Source organism: Laccaria bicolor, genomic scaffold, assembly GCF_000143565.1.
Source record: "Laccaria bicolor S238N-H82 LACBIscaffold_10 genomic scaffold, whole genome shotgun sequence".
NCBI classification, from domain to species: domain Eukaryota; kingdom Fungi; phylum Basidiomycota; class Agaricomycetes; order Agaricales; family Hydnangiaceae; genus Laccaria; species Laccaria bicolor.
This window is the reverse complement of record NW_001889881.1, coordinates 844,245-861,687: the sequence shown is the minus strand read 5'-3', so window position 1 is coordinate 861,687 and position 17,443 is coordinate 844,245. Positions and strand designations below refer to the sequence as shown.

Here is a 17,443-nt window from a genome sequence, read left to right as displayed (position 1 = left end):
TTGAATACATATCGCGAGGATGAAAAAAGTATACGAAACTGACTTTTGTCACTCTAATGCCAGATTCAATGTCCGAGGAGCAGGTTTGATGACCCTCGAAAGTTTGAGGCGTATCAAGTTCATAGAAAGCCGAAGTGGATTTCTGTGAGTGAGTGAGCCGGATGTTACTTCTTCGCTAATAAATGGTTACCGTCGGGGAATAAAAATCCCTCTGGCTTTCAATGAGCGTTCGAAAAAGACATGGTCATAAGAGTTCACGCTTACAAATCTACGGTCACCAGAGGATAACTGCACATTATTCTGGTTAGAATACTTCCCCGAGGTTTCGTTGAGTTTGGCACGGGCGTTGAGAGTGGATAATAGACAGTTAGCGTAGAGTTTTGTCAATGCCAAATCCCAAATGAAGTTCCTTGGTAAAGAATCAGTACAGTAGAAGTTCTGGGATATCACTGGTATCAGTCGCGTACAAGGCAGTGTGCTATATCGCGACAAGATATATTTGAGTTTTTGAATCACGGTGAAATTGGCGGAGCGTACAGGAAGAGCTGAAAGCACGGTTATCACCGGGCGAATCGTGTTGGAAGAATAGGAATACTCACTCATGAAAAAGATGACGTCGCCAATTGCAACCAGGGCGCTACCGGACATGGCGTCAGAAGGAGGAGTAAGGACATGGAGGATCAGCAGCATACGTCAACATGCCTGTCTGAACAGTCGCTGGAAAGAGAAACAGTCAAAGTCTTTTCACCAATGTCAAAGGCGCAACTCACTTCGAATGATTTTTGAAATGACGTCGTCAGTAGCGGTGAAGCCAGTTTTTCTTTTATTCTTTTATTCTGCGCGTTTGGTGATCTTGGAGACAATGACCGACAGTATACTCACGAGTGTTATGACAAGCACCACCGTTATCATAACGTCTGAGACGACAGCTGACAAGAACCAGAGCAGTGCAGGCCAATGGAGTTCGGGTTTGCGGGCGAATACTTTGACCTTCACGATGAGGACAGTGGTCCATGTTCCACCCCCTGCAATCATGATAATCAGAAAACCGAGATAGAATTCCAAGCCATACCGAGAGACACAACGGCGAAGAAGGCAATAACACCCGGAAGCCAGTTGTTCTTCGATAATAGCCAGATGCGGTAAGCAAAGAAGAGTTGTATCGGAGTCGAGATCGCAACCTACAATCGCATTGGCACCTGATCTTACGAACAAGAAGAAACAGACGTACAATCGTGATCGGTTCTTCATCCGCCAAAGCGAGGTTAAAACTTTTTCTTTCAGCACGGAGGGAGGCTTTACCTGCGGCAAATACTATCTGCCGGTGAAACAGCACTGACGGCTTGAATCATAAAAACGTACGTGTTGGGAATAATGTTGTTGCGACTGGCCTTCCGAAATTCTGGATCAGAGGTTGGTACATCATGGCCATGTTGCATCCGGTGTTAAGAGTCTCCATGAAGAACACGTAGACAACCTACGTTGAGATTGTTACGTCTGACATCTCATGAAGTGGTAGTGCTTCCTCACGAGATATTTAATCCAACGGGCATCCCTCACAAACTGTTGGAAAGAAGCACAGAGAAAACATGGTGGACGCACCCCTTATACGTTAGATAATAATGATAGGTCTGCCCACAATCTCGGGATGATGTCAAGTAGCTGGAGTACTAATATATACGGACCTGGACAATCAATATCTGGACGATGTTAGATTGTAATGAAGGAAGAAAGTATGCGGGTGCTTACCCCATACAGAATCATGTTCAGAAAGACCCCAATGAGCATTGGGCCAAACCTACCCCAGACTTGAATATCAGCCCACAAGCATCGAAAAGATAGACGACGCACGAGAGCCTGACATCGGGTACTGTAGGAACTATGGCCATCGTGACCACTGAAAGAAGGTGAGACGCTTAGTGAATGTAGGGTTGATTAGGGACGGGATACGCAACGGCGGCGATGAAGGGGCTACTCCTTATGAAGAGCCGTGAGATAGAAAGTGGGAATGAGAAGCGCAGAAATGGAACAAGAGGCATCAAGCATCCGAAATTCTTGTGATCTCTGCAATGACCCCGAAAACCCCAAGTTCAACTGTTCACGCGCGGTCCTGCAAGACGTCACCTCAAAAGAATTGGTGATAAGCGTTATAATGATCTACCTCCCAAGGTAAGATAGATTGTTGATGAACGAGATGGTAAACGATACCCATGGTACGGAACATCAAATCGTAGAAATGAAGGTTTGTGCTGATTCCGATACGCACGGCCAGAGCGGTCGACGAGTGGTGGAAGCGAGAAAAAGTTGCGCGAAGCCGGTGTTGAGGGTGCTGCGGAAAGATCAAATATTTGCCTGTATTTGGCAAAGCCTTCTTCACGGCTCTTTCAAGTACCAATGTGAGCTTATTAGAGCGAAAATGTCAGAGAAAGAAGAATGATCCCTACTGCCAATTTGGTGTAAGACCCTTGACATCAAGGACAGATCGATAAATGATAATCACTTTCTCTGCTGCCAGAATACGTGTTTCACAAGCATAAAAAAGAACGCTCTACTCAGGCTCTACTTAGTCCGATTCAAACAAGGCAATTAAGCGAAGGCTTTGACAGATCCCTTGACGAGTGGGTCATTTTTTCACCTGTTATGTGGTTAGGACAGGCCTTTGGAGCAGTTTTACTTTCGACAGGGGTTTTGCTATGGTTCAAAGAGGCATACATAAAGAAACTGATGTCGCTATTTTGAAAATGTGTTTCAAGATTGTCCATAGGGCAAACTCTTTGAGCAAGGCTTCGCCTTGGGAATGCAGTTGCCGACAAATTTAAACAACTACATCAATTGTTTTTATTCCGTCGGCCCCCTTTGAACAATACTAGTAAATGCACTGTCAAAATTATCAACGCCCGATTGCCTCTTGTTTGAGTTGTCAATGATAATACATCAGGCCCCGAGAAAGAATTTTGCTTTAAATGGAGTGGGTGATACTGGTTGTGGTGGAGTGGACGCGAGAGCAGATGAATCGGTGCCGGCCTTGTGCAGTCACGTCAAAAAGTTGAAGCTCCTTCCATATGGCTATCCTCCTATGATTCCCCATACGATATGGCTATAACCGTATTGAGTGTAAGGTCGTGTGTGTCAATTCCCACTACTGCTGTAAACATCACAGATGATATTTCCCAAATACAATATTGATATCCGCAACAGATTCCGGGTGAGAAATACGTCCATGGGACTTCGCTCTTCAAAACAGTTTTGATTGACATGCGCATTCTTCCTCACTCCAACAAGTAACTCAAGCGCCGCTAAGTCATGAGGAAAAAAAATTATGGCTATACAGATAATCAGGTCTCAAACCCCAACACCACAGAAAGAATGGAGGTAGTGAATATAATACATGCAAGAGAAACAAGCAGTTTCTCATCACGTCGATGTGTCATAGATCCCCTTCTCAAGCTCAATGTCCTCATTGTAACTATTAGGTCCAGGAATCTCGACAATAATACTCATCGGGCGGTTGACAACATTTTGTTTCTCGAACTCCGACCCATGTTTCCTATAAAATCACCGATCAACTCGCTAGAATGATGAATTATTATCGAGTGACGTACTCTGGTCCGATTAAAATGACGAGGATCAAGAATGCAGCTCCAGCGCTAATAAATATTGCTTGTAGCTGCGATTTTGCCATCGTAACGCGTAAATGGACCGTGAAAATTTTCAGGTGGGGTGCATACCTTGCCGTAATCCGGGACAACTACGGAAGAATTTTTTCCAGTGACCTTAGTTGTAAGGTGTTCGGCCCCAACTTGGCAAGGAATTAGACGCGGAATCGTATCGTCTCATGAGGACACAGACTCACAGGCCTGGATAGTTGGCGCGACAGAGGATATTATCTATATGTGGAGGTGAGGAGCAGCTTAGGTCGCGTTCAGAAGACTCACATTTCCCATCTGGTATACAACGCCAGGAAAGGTGGCACGCAATGCAGGCGGGGAAAGCTCTGCTAAGTAAATCGGAATCTGCGTTGCGTCAGAGTCAAAAAGCAACGTCGACAGTAGTGGCGGGAACTGACAACACCCATTGCACCTTGAACGGCATGTTGAACGCCAAATGCACCATTACTGACCAACATAAATGACGTCCCTTTGATGGCGATCGGCAGAAATGCTGTGTTGATTCGATAGTTTTTGATTGGAATATTGGGAAACATTGGATTTCAATGACGTACCCACAAGGAGCACGATCATGAAGCTGCGAGGACGGATGAGTAATCTCCCTTGAAAGGAGATTTTTGGGACTCACATCATCGCTATCCGCCGGCCAAAGCGTTGACTGAGGTTGCCTGTAGCCACCGACCCCCTGCAAATATTAGTTATCACGCAGGTCAGAGATATCCTTGTAGGCTAGGAGTAATACGTACAGAGTAGCGCCCTAAAAGTGTCGCGCGTCTCAGGACTTCGTTGAACTAAAAAGAAACAGTATAAGATGCTCACAATACCGCCAAAGATCGTCATAAACAATGCAGGTCCAGGCTCAAGCCCCTTGTTCTTCACCAGGAACAAGACATACATATCCTAGCAAGAACAAATTTTTAGAACGCAATGTTAGTTGACCATGATAATTTTGCGTACCCGAGAGGCACTCATTAGGAAGCCGAAACCTGAAATTATTATGTTGTGAGTGAACGAAAACAAGAGGATGTATAATACATACTGGCCATAAGCACGACGGCGTAAACACAAAGAAGCCAGCGCCATTTCAAGACCTTTTTTATCTCCTTCCAGAACTCCTTTGCCTTCTTCGATCCTTCTATTCCTTGCGCTTGCTCTGCCGCCTTGGTGCTTGAGAAGGACTCGCTCTCAGGAAGGATCGCTCGGAGGCAGGCGGCTACGAAAGACATGGCGAATCCAATCCAGTATAAAGTTCTCCAGCCCGCCTTGACTTTTGGAACGAGGAACATGGAGATTACCGCAGAAATGATATATCCAGCTGCAGAGCCTTGTTGTAGGACGCCACTAACGAAGCCACGAGCATCGAGGGGAACATTCTCGAGCACGTTAGATGTTGATACGCCCCATATTCCACCCATAGCAATAGCTGAGGCAGATCGAACGACATTGAATTGGTCGAATTCTCGAACGAAACCTGTGCAGAGCTGAAAGGCGGAGAGGAGGAAGAGGTTGCAGACGAGGGGCCATTTCCGGCCGTAACGATCCGAAAGGATCCCGAATAGAAGCTATTGGTGATTATGTAAGCACATGTCGCGACAAGAATTTAAAGGTGGAGGCGTACCGCACCAATCGGTCGAAATAAAAGTGTAATAGTAATGGCCGAGTTCTATAAAGTAAAATTCTGTAGTTAATGCTCTATTGAAAGAGAATTCCGAAGCTAGAACGTACAACTTGCTGAGTGGTCTTTTTAAACTCTTTCGCAATGTACTCGCCCTGACTGCCAGCAACGAAGGACAGGGAATACAAATCGATGGAATCGCAAGTCCACGCCAGCCAGCTGAAATTCGAGAGAAAGGTTAGTTGAGCCTGATCAATAAGCAATTTTTCGAGCAGAAAAAAGTTGAACAGGTGGGGAGGAATGTGGACGATGGCGTGGCTAAATATACCGACGATAACGACGTACCCGACGAAGAACTGTGCCCACTGAATCCCAGTCAAGGAGCGTAGAGATCTCCACAAAGACACCGTTCGCTGACGCTGTTCTTTGTTGCGAACGAGATTTCGTAGAAAGTGGGGCGCCATCGCTAGCCGCCGTGAGGGGTGGAATACAAGACCTGTATATTCTCGTTGTCACAGGACGTCTTTATAGAGCCTCCCCAGGCGTATCCTTGGAAGAAAGAGCTTCTTTGCATTCATGTCCCGGCGAATAATACCGACGCCAGGTGGTGGTGGTGGTATGTGACCGTGATCCCGAGAATTCGACAGATTTTTCTACAAAGGTCGTTATTGGCCGAACAACTATTTGTACGAAAGTAAGGGGGGATCCGTCAAGAAATTTCTCATTTCATTTATCCGTACGGTTTTTCCGCCCTCGAAATCGAGGATTTTGGCACGATTTACCTTTCTTTTTGCCCATCTTTACGTTTTTCATCCTATTTAGGCAGCTGAAGAGGCATTCATCCTTCTGAAGCGTTGATGTGCTGCGGTAGAACTTCGAGTGAAGGAGTTCGGTTTTTCCGCGGCGTCGACAAGGCTCCGCAAGGATGTCGGTTGATTGTCGCATCAGTAGTTGCCAATCACTCAGTCCGACAAAATTTATATATCGTGCAGCATCGATATGAAACAGTAGACGAATGGTAGCAATGCAATGAAACTGCGAGGGTGGGGTAATATGTTATGTAACGGTGACAAAATGTTCGCTTCCTTTTTTTTCACTGGAATGCCATATCTATAGCCTATATCCGGTTGACGTCTCGGGTGAGTGGTCTTTCTTATTCGTAGATCGCCTCTTCTGAAAAGCAGGCAGCGACACGATATCGATCCCGAAAGCTTTGCGCTGTTAGTCCACTTGGTGATCCTAACGATGCGAGAGATAGGATTCTTCCTGACATCAGGACCGTCATGATGATGAAAATGTCGCACCGGTCTTTTGGAAAGTATTGTGGAAAGAGGTAAGTCGAGGGGAAGTGGGGACCCGTATATATAAATAAAAGAGCACATGTGTACCCGGGTGTTGCTATACATAGCAGCCATAGGGGATCGCCGGGAGCTATTCTGTGAGAACGAATGTAGCAACGGAGAAATGTAGCTGCTAATTATTGACATGTGCCACGGGGTCCGCGATTCGTTTCACAACTTAGGATCGGGGAGAGATTTCTGTGGGGAATTTGTGCGTTCGTAGGTTGGTAGAACCCTGGGGACAATCGACCTACAAAAAGGACTGACCACTGCAACGTTGACGTCAGTCACAAGGAACGAAGCCGCGTTTTTGCTGGTCATAAGAACGTCCATGTTGTAGGATTTGATGGGAGCAAAACTATGTGAAGGATCCCAATCCCCCGTATATGCAAGGAAGGGTGAGTCGGCCCCGAAGAAGGACAACAGAAGGTGAACTTGAAAGGCGAGCAGTAATGTAGTGGTCCGTGCATCAAATTATCCCTTGTTCGCCAGGACCATCACATAGGCCGTTTGTAACTTTTAACTTTGTTGTGGGTGAGGGCCTCTAATGGGTCGCGGGGATCGACGCTATATTCGTGTTGTGACGCGGAGCCTGACGTGTCCGTGAGTTTCTCTGGAGATTTCGGGAGAAGTATAGGCGAAGGCCTTCCAAAAATGACAACCATGAAGATGGTGAATCCGATAGAGACGTGAAGAGGAAGATGACGAAGAGAAGATAAGAAGATAGAGGGTGACATTACCCGGAAAGCTTGCGCGTAGTAATGAGTGTCACGAAATAGCATGTCATCGACAATCCGTAAAACGTGCAACCAGAGTGTCAGCTCGATGAGGGGACTTTGGAAATTGAGGACCCCTACTACAGTGTGCGTTCCTATTATGACTTGTAAGTCCCAGACAAACCAACTGATAAGAAAAACTCGGAAGAGCGACGCTACCCGTTTGGCGGCTAGGTCGGGAATGGATGAGGTACTTACCTGCTGAAAAGCCGCAACTTCAAGTTCAACTTGAAGCAGATGCGTTATAGATGCAGATCAGGTAGTATGACACTGTTGGTCACCCGAAGTTGTGAATAAAACCAATCAACTTGCTGGCAGGTAAAAGACTCACGAAGCAGACAACGCTAGCAGTTTAGATGATATCCGAAAGACGGCTGGGCCACAGTAAAAGCTCGCACGGACTTCTTTGTTCGGATGATGCCGGTTGAAAGGTTCTTGATGATGATCTGGTTACTGGTGGGTTATGCCCTTCTCCAGAAGGTCGACGACGTTGCGATGGCCCCAAAGTTAACAAGTCAAATGAAATGACGCTCTCTGTTTTGGTTGAGACACAGCGGCTAGGACTCGTCAAGATCGCGACTCTGGTCGAAAGGTGGGTAAAAAGGTCGAGGCTAGAAAAGCTGACGAGATCCAGAGGATGATGGAGAAAAAGGTTGGAAACGACCTCGATTGTCGACGCAACTAGTATCTTGAACCCCTTTGTCTCAGCAGAACTGTTCGAGCAAAATGAGGGCGCCGGTTGAGCAATTTGCAGCAGCCCTGCAGAGCGTCAAAGGGAAGGTTCCGTGGTCTCCCCACCCGAAGCGCTCGTGGAATGTGTGCATGTGAGACATGAGGTCACCCGGGTTCGTGATAATATTCGGCTTCGACAGTGTCACGTCAGTCACCGTGATTGACGTGATGTCCAAATAAGCCAAAGCATTGCAACAGTTGCCAAATGGCAGCTTTTGAAATCTTTTTGGTCCGACCCCCATTCCCGCCGAGCCTCTCGTCGATACTTGGCCTCGTTGACGCGGCATCCACACGACGTGCTTGCCGCGTATGGACGCGAAAATGCCCAGACACCAGAGAGCGACACAAGAGACGCGACGGCAACGTGCCCAAACGCGACATGCAACCAACCAAACGACTGACATTGACTGTACGCGACCGACGCATAGAGCGAAAATGCCCAGACACGGAAAATGCCCAGACACGAGAGACGCGACACAAGAGACGCGACGGCAACACGCCCAAATGCGACGCGACATGCAACCAACCAAACGACGGTACGCGACTGACACATAGCGCGAAAATGCCCAAACACGGAAGACCCGACACACGGCAACATGCCCAAATGCGATCGACACATCGCATCGTGCCGGGCCTTTATTGGCCAATGGGTAGAGTGCAGGCGATGGGGGTGTTAGGTAGAACCGTGTATGTGATTCTGTATGCCCCCCTCCCCTCCCCTTGTTTTGAATCTAATACCACCCCTTCTACTTAGTTTTGTTTGTGTTGATGTGGACCATGGCATGGTGTGCTGATGAGCTCGCGCGGCGGATGCAACGGGGTGGGTTTGGGGTGTGCACAAACACCAACCCTTGTGTGTTGTAGATATATGTAGATATCTCATACCATATAATTTATGTAGTTGTTGTCCCCAGTATGTCATGGAAAACGAATAAGCGTAGCAAGAAAAACCTTGTAAAAAACGTGCTGAATTTGCCTTAGAAAAAAATTGACGTTGCTTACAGCCGTTTGCATAAGTCATTGAACACTTCGATTTTTTTTGCGTCGTCACGTGCCAACTTTCCCGTAGCCAAACAAATGATTGATCGAGTAGATAACGTTGAGATAATGCGCGCTCTACTGCACTCCTCTCCCTTTGCCCGCTCACTTTCGTCCATAATCGAGTCCCAGACTCCTACCTGAGCTACACTCACCTCGAACAAGGTATTTTCTATTTCCTGTCAACCTTGCTCTCACTTATCAAATCCGAAGCTGAGCCGAAAAATCAACGCGCATTGTACTGCCTCGTTCACCATCCTGAAGCCTTGCGTCCAGGTGCTCAATATATTTTATTTATCTGGTGACCGAGATGAAAAACACATTTCCGATAGGAAGGAACGTGTTCAGCTCGAGAAATGAGTATAAGAGGTGAGCTCTGAGTTCAATCGCTTCCTCAGGTTCTTTTTTCCTTACCTTTCATCCTCCATCTCAGACAATGCCTCGCGACACTCGTTACACCAACAATGAACCCGATGGTACACCCTTTCAAGAGCTCATCATGTTTCCGACCTTGGCCCCTCAGCTTGCACGTCCTCAGCATGCCGCACCGCCGCGTGCTCCCCCCAACGGAGCTGGTGCTGCTGCTCCAGGAGCGTTGCCTGTCGCTGGCACTGCCGAGGAGAACAACAGTAAGTCACTGATGTCTTTCTTAATTTTTACTCATCTCTATTGTCCCAGATTTGTCTGATTTCACGCGTGCGTACTTGTTGAGGTTCCATAAACGCGGTGGTACATCAAAATATTGGCGATTGTGCCGATTGAGCAGCCAGCCATGTCAGCCAGCTTTCGGTATGACCAGTTGTTCTGAATGCGCCATTGCACCACCCTATCGCGTAGATCCTTTGAAAGCGAAGGAGCCATGATGAGTGCGATGGTAGAGCGCGCGTTATCTACTCGATCAATCATTTGTTTGGCTACGGGAAAGTTGGCACGTGACGACGCAAAAAAAATCGAAGTGTTCAATGACTTATGCAAACGGCTGTACAGTGCTTTGCACTGCCGTTTGCACAACAAGTTTTGGAAATCGTGTTTGTGTGTGTTGTATCGTGACCCTCAAATCGGGAAGTAAGAGACTGCTTACCGAACGCAACATCCAACAAGGCCTGCAATCTCCTGCGGTGAAAGCTGTTGCTCATCATGGCAAACGATGATTCGTGCACGCATCTCATGCAATACCTGAGGCGCAACAAAAGTTGGGTTTGAGAAATTCAAAATTCCCAAAGTCGTCCTGATGCGTGACAATCTGTGACGAACATACAAAACCAAACATAATTTTCACGATTTCGGTGTGCAAACGGCAATGCAAAGCACTGTATGTCAACCTAACTAGGCACACGGGGGCATTCTGGACCACCGCTTCCTTCAAACGCGCTGTCAAGTCTGTCAAGGCGCTGTCGCTGTTGACGGGTCTTCATCCTTTCATTTCCCATTGCAACGACGTCATTCTTCGCGACGGCTGTATGCTCCGGGTTCGTTAACGTTGTGTCACGACACATGATCACTTGTGCCGAAGGTAACGGTGAATTTTGTCGCGTTGAGCCACCGTTCAATGAAGTGACGACGAACCTCCCTTGTATCCAGAGTTAGTGCGGAGTCACCACGAAACCATAGAAAAGAGCGCACCTCAACCTTGTCTGCCAGCAAGAATAAAGAGACACATAAAAAAGCCTTGGATATTGTGAGAATACAACTGAATACAAGTGAATGGAGCGTACGTTGTATCCCATCGGAACCCCTCTAACAACGCCAGAAGAAGAGTTGCGAAGAGAGACAAATGTTCCTGTCCGCTGTCCCGGAAGTGACAATAAAAAAAGCTGTGTTCTCGCAACGGAACACAAAGGGCACCGATGATCGTCATAGTGAAAATTCAAAGAAGCGCCGTTTGTCGTTGTTTCGATGTGTCCAACTCATCGTCCCCCACGATCACGGGCAAGGTGAGTTAGGGACGTAAGTAGCAGAGCAGGACAGATCATTTTCAGTCATCAGCTGGCTATCTTTTCCACACACTTCTCTCTTTTCCACACCCTTCGGGCTAGACCTGCCACTCTCTCTATTACTTATCTGATCTCTTCCCTTCTTCACTACTTACTAGCTCTACTTGTCTCACTGCGATACCATGTTCAACGATATGCCGTCCCTCGTCGACGATCCCAACCCTCCGTTCATCCCTCCGCCCGCCGGTGCTTCCACAGGCGGTCAGCCGGGTTACTCGGGGTACTCAAACCCATTTCCCGGCGCCTCAGCGTACGTCGCCCTCGTCTAATCCCCCGCACACAGAACTACAGCTCATTCACACTGGCCGATTCACAGCTCAAATTGGCCGGGGACACCATACCCACGCCAATCCGCACCCCTCGCACCTCCACCAACAAGCGCTCAAAGTTGGACGTTCGGTCAAACCAACCCCTGGAGTGCACCAGCCGCCCCAACAACACCAGCGGGGACGTGGGGCGGCATGACTCCCGCTGGCTCCCTTCCACAAACGCCCTATACCCCGTACTCCAACGCCCCTCCTGCTTCTGCACCTGCAGGGCACTACCCTCCGTTTCCCCAGCCCAACGGTTACCCACCGTTCTCTCAGCCCAACGGTTACCCGCCGTCCTCTCAGCCCAACGGTTACCCGCCGTCCTCTCAGCCCAACGGTTACCCACCGTTCTCTCAGCCCAACGTCGGTCATTACCCCCAGTCCTCGCAGCCCAACGTCGATCATTACCCACCGATCTCACAGCATCACACAGGATATCCATTAGCGCCGAAAGAAGATCAAAGTGGGTGGTTCGGCTCAAGTTTGGGTATGAAGAGGTCAAATTCGTACCAGGGATATCCGAAGCGGCCTGGTGGGTTGGGTGCTTCGGGAGGGGGGCTAGGTGTGGGTGGATATCCGTCACCTACCGGAGGAATGGGGATGGGTGGGTACCCGTCACCGGCGGGAACGGGTCCGGGAGGGGTTTATTTGGCGTATGGTGAAGGATTCGATGAGAGGAACCTTGCGAGAAGGCCGAGGGATTGGAGGGCGGATTATAATGCGCGGCAGGGGATATCGTCTTTCTTGCCTAGAGTCGGTCGGAGTCGGTCCGATGTTCAAGGTCAGTTTTGCTCTACCTATTTTGAGCCTTCTCCTGCCATCTTTGGCGCGTTCGTTTGCGTTCTCTTTTCTTCTTTTGGGTCTTCTCTTTCCTCGCTTAGCGTCTCTCCCCCTTGTCTCCTTTTGGGTTTTTCCTTTCCTTATTCGCATCTTCTTCGTCTTTCTTCTTTCAGCTAATATATGCGCTTAGAATTCTCCGACCCAACCCGCCGAATCCTCCACCCTCTCCTTCAATACACACCAACCCGTCCCTCAATCTACCACGACCTCCGAGACGACCCCCTCAAGCCCAACACACTCGAATTCCTCAACCTCCAGAGACCGCCCAACGACATCGACTACGCCCAACTCGCCACCCAACCCCCCTCCTCTATCATGCGCATCTACCACCCCTTACTCCCGTGGTACATCGACGTCCAAAAGTCCCATACGAACGGGATAACCGTGTTCGACGTCTTGACGCAAATATGGCAGCAGTTGCATACCGCTATATCAAATAAACATTACTGGAATGAGGAGTTGGGAGCGCAGGAGAGGGCGGCGTTGAACAATGCGTTTTGGGAGAGGTGTAGAGGCGTTCAAGAGGAGATTTCGAGGGGGATTATGAGGATTGATTTCTTGGGCAGAAAGATTATTTTGATGGGTTTCGTCAAGGGGAAGAATGGGATGTGGGAGATGAAGACGAGGAAAGACGATTCTCCTGTTACTGGTGCTATGTAAAATATTATACTACCTCTTATGAATTCCCCTTGTATAGAGTATCTAGCGATCTACGTATATCCACTTGTATTCACTTGCTATCAATACCTTTGTTATATTGGCCTTCGCAATGGGGGCGATCAGTTTTCTTGCAACGAAAGCAGCAAGTTTGTGCATCTTCAAACAAATATCAAATGTCCGATCTACATAAATAAAAATAACAAAGTCCATGCGATACTTATAACGAAACAACATTCCCCTTCCCCATCACCTAACAAGTTGGGTGATACCCACTCGACGCAGCAAACTGCAAATAATCAGCAAGGTTTTGGTAAGGGATCTCCTTCGTCGCGCAAGACCCCGTCCAAGCGCTGATAATTCCCCAGAAATTCACGATGTAGTCCGGGCTGTTATATATATTAGTCAAACACTTTGGTAAGAATAAGAGTCAACTCACGAGGTAGGATATGGACCGTTGTTGTTCGTCTTGGAGGGCGTCTCAGCGGCGAATGGTCCGCCAAGGCTTATCCACGTCCCAGTCTGTTATGGTTCGTGAGCGGGCGGTACCTGAAGGGGTGTAGGGATGAAACGTACCAATCCAGTGTAATACGCGTCGATTGCATTTTGCTGGGACATCGTGGCGGATCCATTTGTCATCGCTTTGAAAACCTGCAACAAGCGAAATACATCACACAAAAATCAAAAGGAAAAAAAAGAGACTTACATCCAACGACAACCGCCCCTCACTCAAACTCGTCGGGATTTTTGAGATATAATAAGGGTATTCCTTCCTCAACAACACATCCGTCGTGCTTTGCGCATAACAAAAGCTCGCAAGGACGCAATACTGGTTCTGGAATAATCCCTGAGTAACCCAGAGCTGACATTGATTGACCATTTGCTGGCACGACCCGTTATCCGTGATGGGTTGCGGGACGCACGGGGTGGCCGCTGCTGCTGCTTTGGGGTCGCATGACATTACGGAGGGGCAGACGCCTGGGGTGGAGGAGTATTGGATCCAGTCCTGTTCAAACGTCTTTGGTCAGAAAGAGACGAGGAGGGAGGTTATTTGGATTACTTACTGCGAAGTTGCTGAAGGGAATCGCCCCACCGCAAAATCCAGTCCAAGCGGCGACGTAGTTGAATTGGGCAATAACGGCGGATGTGCTTGTAATACTCAGCCATTCATTACAAGAAAAAGCGCGGGACGACCTACTCCTGTGGATAGGTCCCGTTGGGCGTTACCGATATCTCATTGTAATACGCGTCAATATAATTCTGCTGCGTCATAGCAGGTGCACCGTCCGTCATCGCAAGGAAAGCCTGTGAATAAAAAACCCATGAAGAACGGTCAAAAAAAGGAAAAGAGAATCGGAAAACTTACGCTCTCCGTCATGCGCGGTTGACTCTTTGGTGCACCAACCGAATTAAGCGTCTCGTCCGGGCGGAACACAGAGCTCTCGCATACAGTCAAAAGGACACACGCAGTAGAATTGTAAAAGTTGTTGAAATCAACCGTGGCGGCGTTGCACGAATTTCTCAGCGACTGGCAGCTCCTTGAAGAACTTGGGTCAAGTCCGAAAGGGACTTGTGCAGACGCGATGATGGCGAGGCCGCCTAGTATAATGAGGGGGAGCATTGTGGTTTGGGCGAGGGGTAACGTTGAAAAAGAAAAGAACGACGGGGGATCTGAAATGATCAGTGGACGAGATTAATGACTTGGAAATAGCGAGATGATGTCGGAAGTTGCGTATACGTCGCAGGCTTTATATGATATCCTCTGCGCTAATTGCAAGCGGAGGACAATGACCGACGATGACGTAGTCCAAATACTGAAGCCACGATGCTTCCGTGATTCTGATGAAGGTCGTCACGGAGGATGGTAATAATCGCCCGTCGGTATTTGATTCAGTGGAGAAAGAAGTCGAGCAAGAAAACATCCTTGGTGTCCGCTGACAAGAATCAGCGTCGCGACTCACTGCCTCCCGAGTCCCCGACGGTCACGCATGCGGTGCGCCGAAACAGATCCAAGATTCCTGGAGACTGAAAAAATAAGGTATTGGAGATCAAAAAGGAATATTGGACCCGCATGTGTTTTTCAACTGAGCTTTTGGCTCGTAGTAATAAGTGTTCGAAGGTGTTCGATCCATAGAAAATATCGCATCATTGTGGATTACTCACAAAGTCCGCGAAAACGTCCGAGGATGGCTTTCATGCAGTGAATTGCAAGGCTATCCCTTCACAACATACAGAATCCACGTATCTTCCTCCGATGCTCTCCCGTCATCTGATCACAATACAGGCTTGGGTGTAGAAGCAGATGGAACTCGGACGTCAGTCACCGAGAAGTGAGGAATGACTGAGGTGACATGAAATAAGGTTTTTATTTCTGACTGGAGGCTTGATGCAAAGACTGGTAAGTAAATAACGGTGAAAGAGAGAAAGAAACAAACAAGGGCGTACGTGTAAATAATTGAGGTCGGTCTCCTCTGACATTTGGCTGAAAAGAAGAGGGTGATTTGGCTGCTAAATAGTTCAGAGCCCTTACCTAGCCACATCCAATTGCAAGTCGAAATCAACATCGCACCCGATAGTGAAGACCGATGTAATTTGGCAAGCGGTAGAGTGAAGCGCTTTGTTGATGCATACGTGTTGAACGTTGAAGCCTTGCTATCGAACAACAAAAACGAAACGGATGAAGGTCAGACTGCAAGAACCCTCTCTTGAATGAGAATTTTCAAGAAGTATCGCAGCTTTTCGTGCCGCTCTCACGGTCGTATCCCGAAAATGATAATACTCATATCGCTCTCTCTAGCCATTCAGTTCCAGGGTTATCGGCCCAGCAGCCGCTGGGGTTGGTTGTTCAGTCTCAAGCCAGCCTCAGGAGTAAAGCCGCAGCCGATAATTTGTCCAAGCTTACCAATATTCATGCAATCGATTACGGTGTGTGCTTAGCATCTCTATCCATCCTTGTCACGGTCCTCATACAGATCTAACAACGATAGTCCACTATCGTCTGTATTCAAAAGAGGGTGCACTAGCGTCAAAAACTTCATTTAAAAAAGATGAACCCTCCCTGGGTCGCATCAATATCCTTTCTATCATGCCACCACAGACCGTGTCATCTTTCCAAGCGCGCATTTACGGGGTGGAAAAACTCGACGGTTACACCCCATACTTATTTGAAAATATATTTAGCGAGAAGACGATCGGCAATGGTGCCATGTCATTTTCAGGAGCTTCTCATCCAGGCCAGAAAGAGGATCAACCGATGGCTGTTGTATGCAATCCTTTCGAACTGTCTACCATGTCACCGAGAGTACTGCGGCCACCTCAGTTTCGTCATCACGGTCAGTCCGCGGTATTATTCTTGGGGTGCTAAAAGTATTCAGCGTCTTTCGAATTCTAGAGAGAACTAAATCTCCGGTGAGTCACCTGGGGGTAGGGCGTAGTTTTAGTGCGAGCTGTATCTTATCAACCGTTTAGAACGTTTTCTTCGCTCCTTCCACGAAGTCGGGGGAGCAGGAAAAAAGAGTTGTACCACATTACAGTAAGTTGAACCTAATGATCGTTGAACTCAGGTTGATAGGCTCACAACAATTATGACCACCTTTTAGTCTATTATCGTAAATACGTCAAAGGTGGCCCTACTGGCTCAACTTACGCTATTTACAATGATGATCAATCCATCTGCCGCCTAGAGGTGAAGTCCATCACACCCCCTCATACGGCTGGGTCCCTCAGGCAAAATTTGCACAAAATTGAGAGTACCCCGTCTACTAATTCGCGTCTGCTCATATCGATCTGGAGCCAGGAGTTCTGTGACAACTCTTATCGTCTTGACCTCTCAGGGGATACGTATCCAGGATCATCTGAGCATGATCCAGTCGTCTTGTCTCTTGATCTCGTAGGGGGAATGAACTCAAAGGTTCTCGATGAGCAGATGATGCAAGTGTCTGGTGCACCACCCAAGGTTGCCTTCGGTACGGACCCTGAGTTTATCTTTGCGTACGTATAATCTAACTCATCCACACAGTCCATTATCGCCTATTCTCAGAAGATGGCGAGTTCGCATCGAAACGGTCCTTCGATAAAGAGGACCCCCCGCTGGGCCGCATCAATGTCCTCACTCTCAGACCCCCACATACCGTTAACTCTCTCAAGATGTGCATTGCGTGTCAGGAAGGCCTCACGCCCGTAACTGATGAGATGCCAAACGTGCAACTTTTTGCAAATTTGTTCAGTCGGGATCCAATGGCCGATGGTCCAATATTATTTTATGAGGGAGCTTACCCAGGGTGCGAAGAGGGCGAACCGATTGCGCTTGTCTACAAAAAAGATGAGCGGGCCTGAGACGAGAGGCAGAACGGACAATTGAGCGAATTCGAAACCTATGATATGTACATCTCTTCATAAATACGTTTCTTTCATTTGACGGTATGTGTGCGCAAATAAAACCAAAAGGGGGAATAAAGGTGTCTTTGAAAAGG

The 17,443-nt window shown here is 47.9% G+C and overlaps 7 protein-coding genes across 7 annotated transcripts; 4 read left to right on the top strand and 3 right to left on the bottom strand.

Annotated features, from left to right (window-relative positions):
* Positions 1–186: 186 nt before the first annotated feature.
* On the bottom strand, positions 187–1,889 carry LACBIDRAFT_296562 (uncharacterized protein; the record flags this gene model as incomplete). The annotated part of the gene is made up of 11 exons (XM_001880222.1): positions 187–545; positions 600–637; positions 693–717; positions 771–828; positions 883–1,025; positions 1,073–1,181; positions 1,232–1,314; positions 1,363–1,477; positions 1,686–1,700; positions 1,750–1,798; positions 1,852–1,889. 11 exons carry the CDS (start codon positions 1,887–1,889, stop codon positions 187–189), a joined length of 1,032 nt encoding a protein of 343 aa, XP_001880257.1.
* Positions 1,890–3,289: 1,400 nt separating this feature from the next.
* LACBIDRAFT_190250 (uncharacterized protein) lies at positions 3,290–5,747 on the bottom strand (the record flags this gene model as incomplete). Its single annotated transcript, XM_001880221.1, has 15 exons — positions 3,290–3,547; positions 3,603–3,667; positions 3,729–3,773; positions 3,846–3,887; positions 3,936–4,013; positions 4,067–4,161; positions 4,223–4,245; positions 4,297–4,353; positions 4,415–4,425; positions 4,488–4,568; positions 4,626–4,654; positions 4,708–5,230; positions 5,287–5,331; positions 5,394–5,502; positions 5,629–5,747. 15 exons carry the CDS (start codon positions 5,745–5,747, stop codon positions 3,415–3,417), a joined length of 1,455 nt encoding a protein of 484 aa, XP_001880256.1. The 3' UTR covers positions 3,290–3,414.
* Positions 5,748–8,336: 2,589 nt separating this feature from the next.
* LACBIDRAFT_296560 (uncharacterized protein) lies at positions 8,337–9,011 on the top strand (the record flags this gene model as incomplete). The annotated part of the gene is made up of 1 exon (XM_001880468.1): positions 8,337–9,011. One exon carries the CDS (start codon positions 8,337–8,339, stop codon positions 8,883–8,885), a length of 549 nt encoding a protein of 182 aa, XP_001880503.1. The 3' UTR covers positions 8,886–9,011.
* Positions 9,012–9,605: 594 nt separating this feature from the next.
* On the top strand, positions 9,606–10,093 carry LACBIDRAFT_296559 (uncharacterized protein; the record flags this gene model as incomplete). Its single annotated transcript, XM_001880467.1, has 2 exons — positions 9,606–9,798; positions 9,848–10,093. The coding sequence occupies 2 exons, from the start codon at positions 9,606–9,608 to the stop codon at positions 10,030–10,032; spliced, it is 378 nt and encodes a 125-aa protein (XP_001880502.1). The 3' UTR covers positions 10,033–10,093.
* Positions 10,094–11,285: 1,192 nt separating this feature from the next.
* LACBIDRAFT_294095 (uncharacterized protein) lies at positions 11,286–13,076 on the top strand (the record flags this gene model as incomplete). Its single annotated transcript, XM_001880466.1, has 3 exons — positions 11,286–11,413; positions 11,480–12,255; positions 12,445–13,076. The coding sequence occupies 3 exons, from the start codon at positions 11,286–11,288 to the stop codon at positions 12,972–12,974; spliced, it is 1,434 nt and encodes a 477-aa protein (XP_001880501.1). The 3' UTR covers positions 12,975–13,076.
* Positions 13,077–13,110: 34 nt separating this feature from the next.
* Positions 13,111–14,672, bottom strand: LACBIDRAFT_294094 (uncharacterized protein). Its single transcript, XM_001880220.1, has 7 exons — positions 14,338–14,672; positions 14,170–14,276; positions 14,036–14,120; positions 13,678–13,977; positions 13,548–13,622; positions 13,411–13,493; positions 13,111–13,360 (listed from the first exon to the last, which is right to left on the bottom strand). Exons 1-7 carry the CDS (start codon positions 14,590–14,592, stop codon positions 13,225–13,227), a joined length of 1,041 nt encoding a protein of 346 aa, XP_001880255.1. The 5' UTR covers positions 14,593–14,672; the 3' UTR covers positions 13,111–13,224.
* A 1,384-nt stretch (positions 14,673–16,056) lies between these two features.
* On the top strand, positions 16,057–17,306 carry LACBIDRAFT_326579 (uncharacterized protein; the record flags this gene model as incomplete). Its single annotated transcript, XM_001880465.1, has 5 exons — positions 16,057–16,303; positions 16,363–16,379; positions 16,440–16,503; positions 16,571–16,936; positions 16,990–17,306. 5 exons carry the CDS (start codon positions 16,057–16,059, stop codon positions 17,304–17,306), a joined length of 1,011 nt encoding a protein of 336 aa, XP_001880500.1.
* Positions 17,307–17,443: the final 137 nt, after the last annotated feature.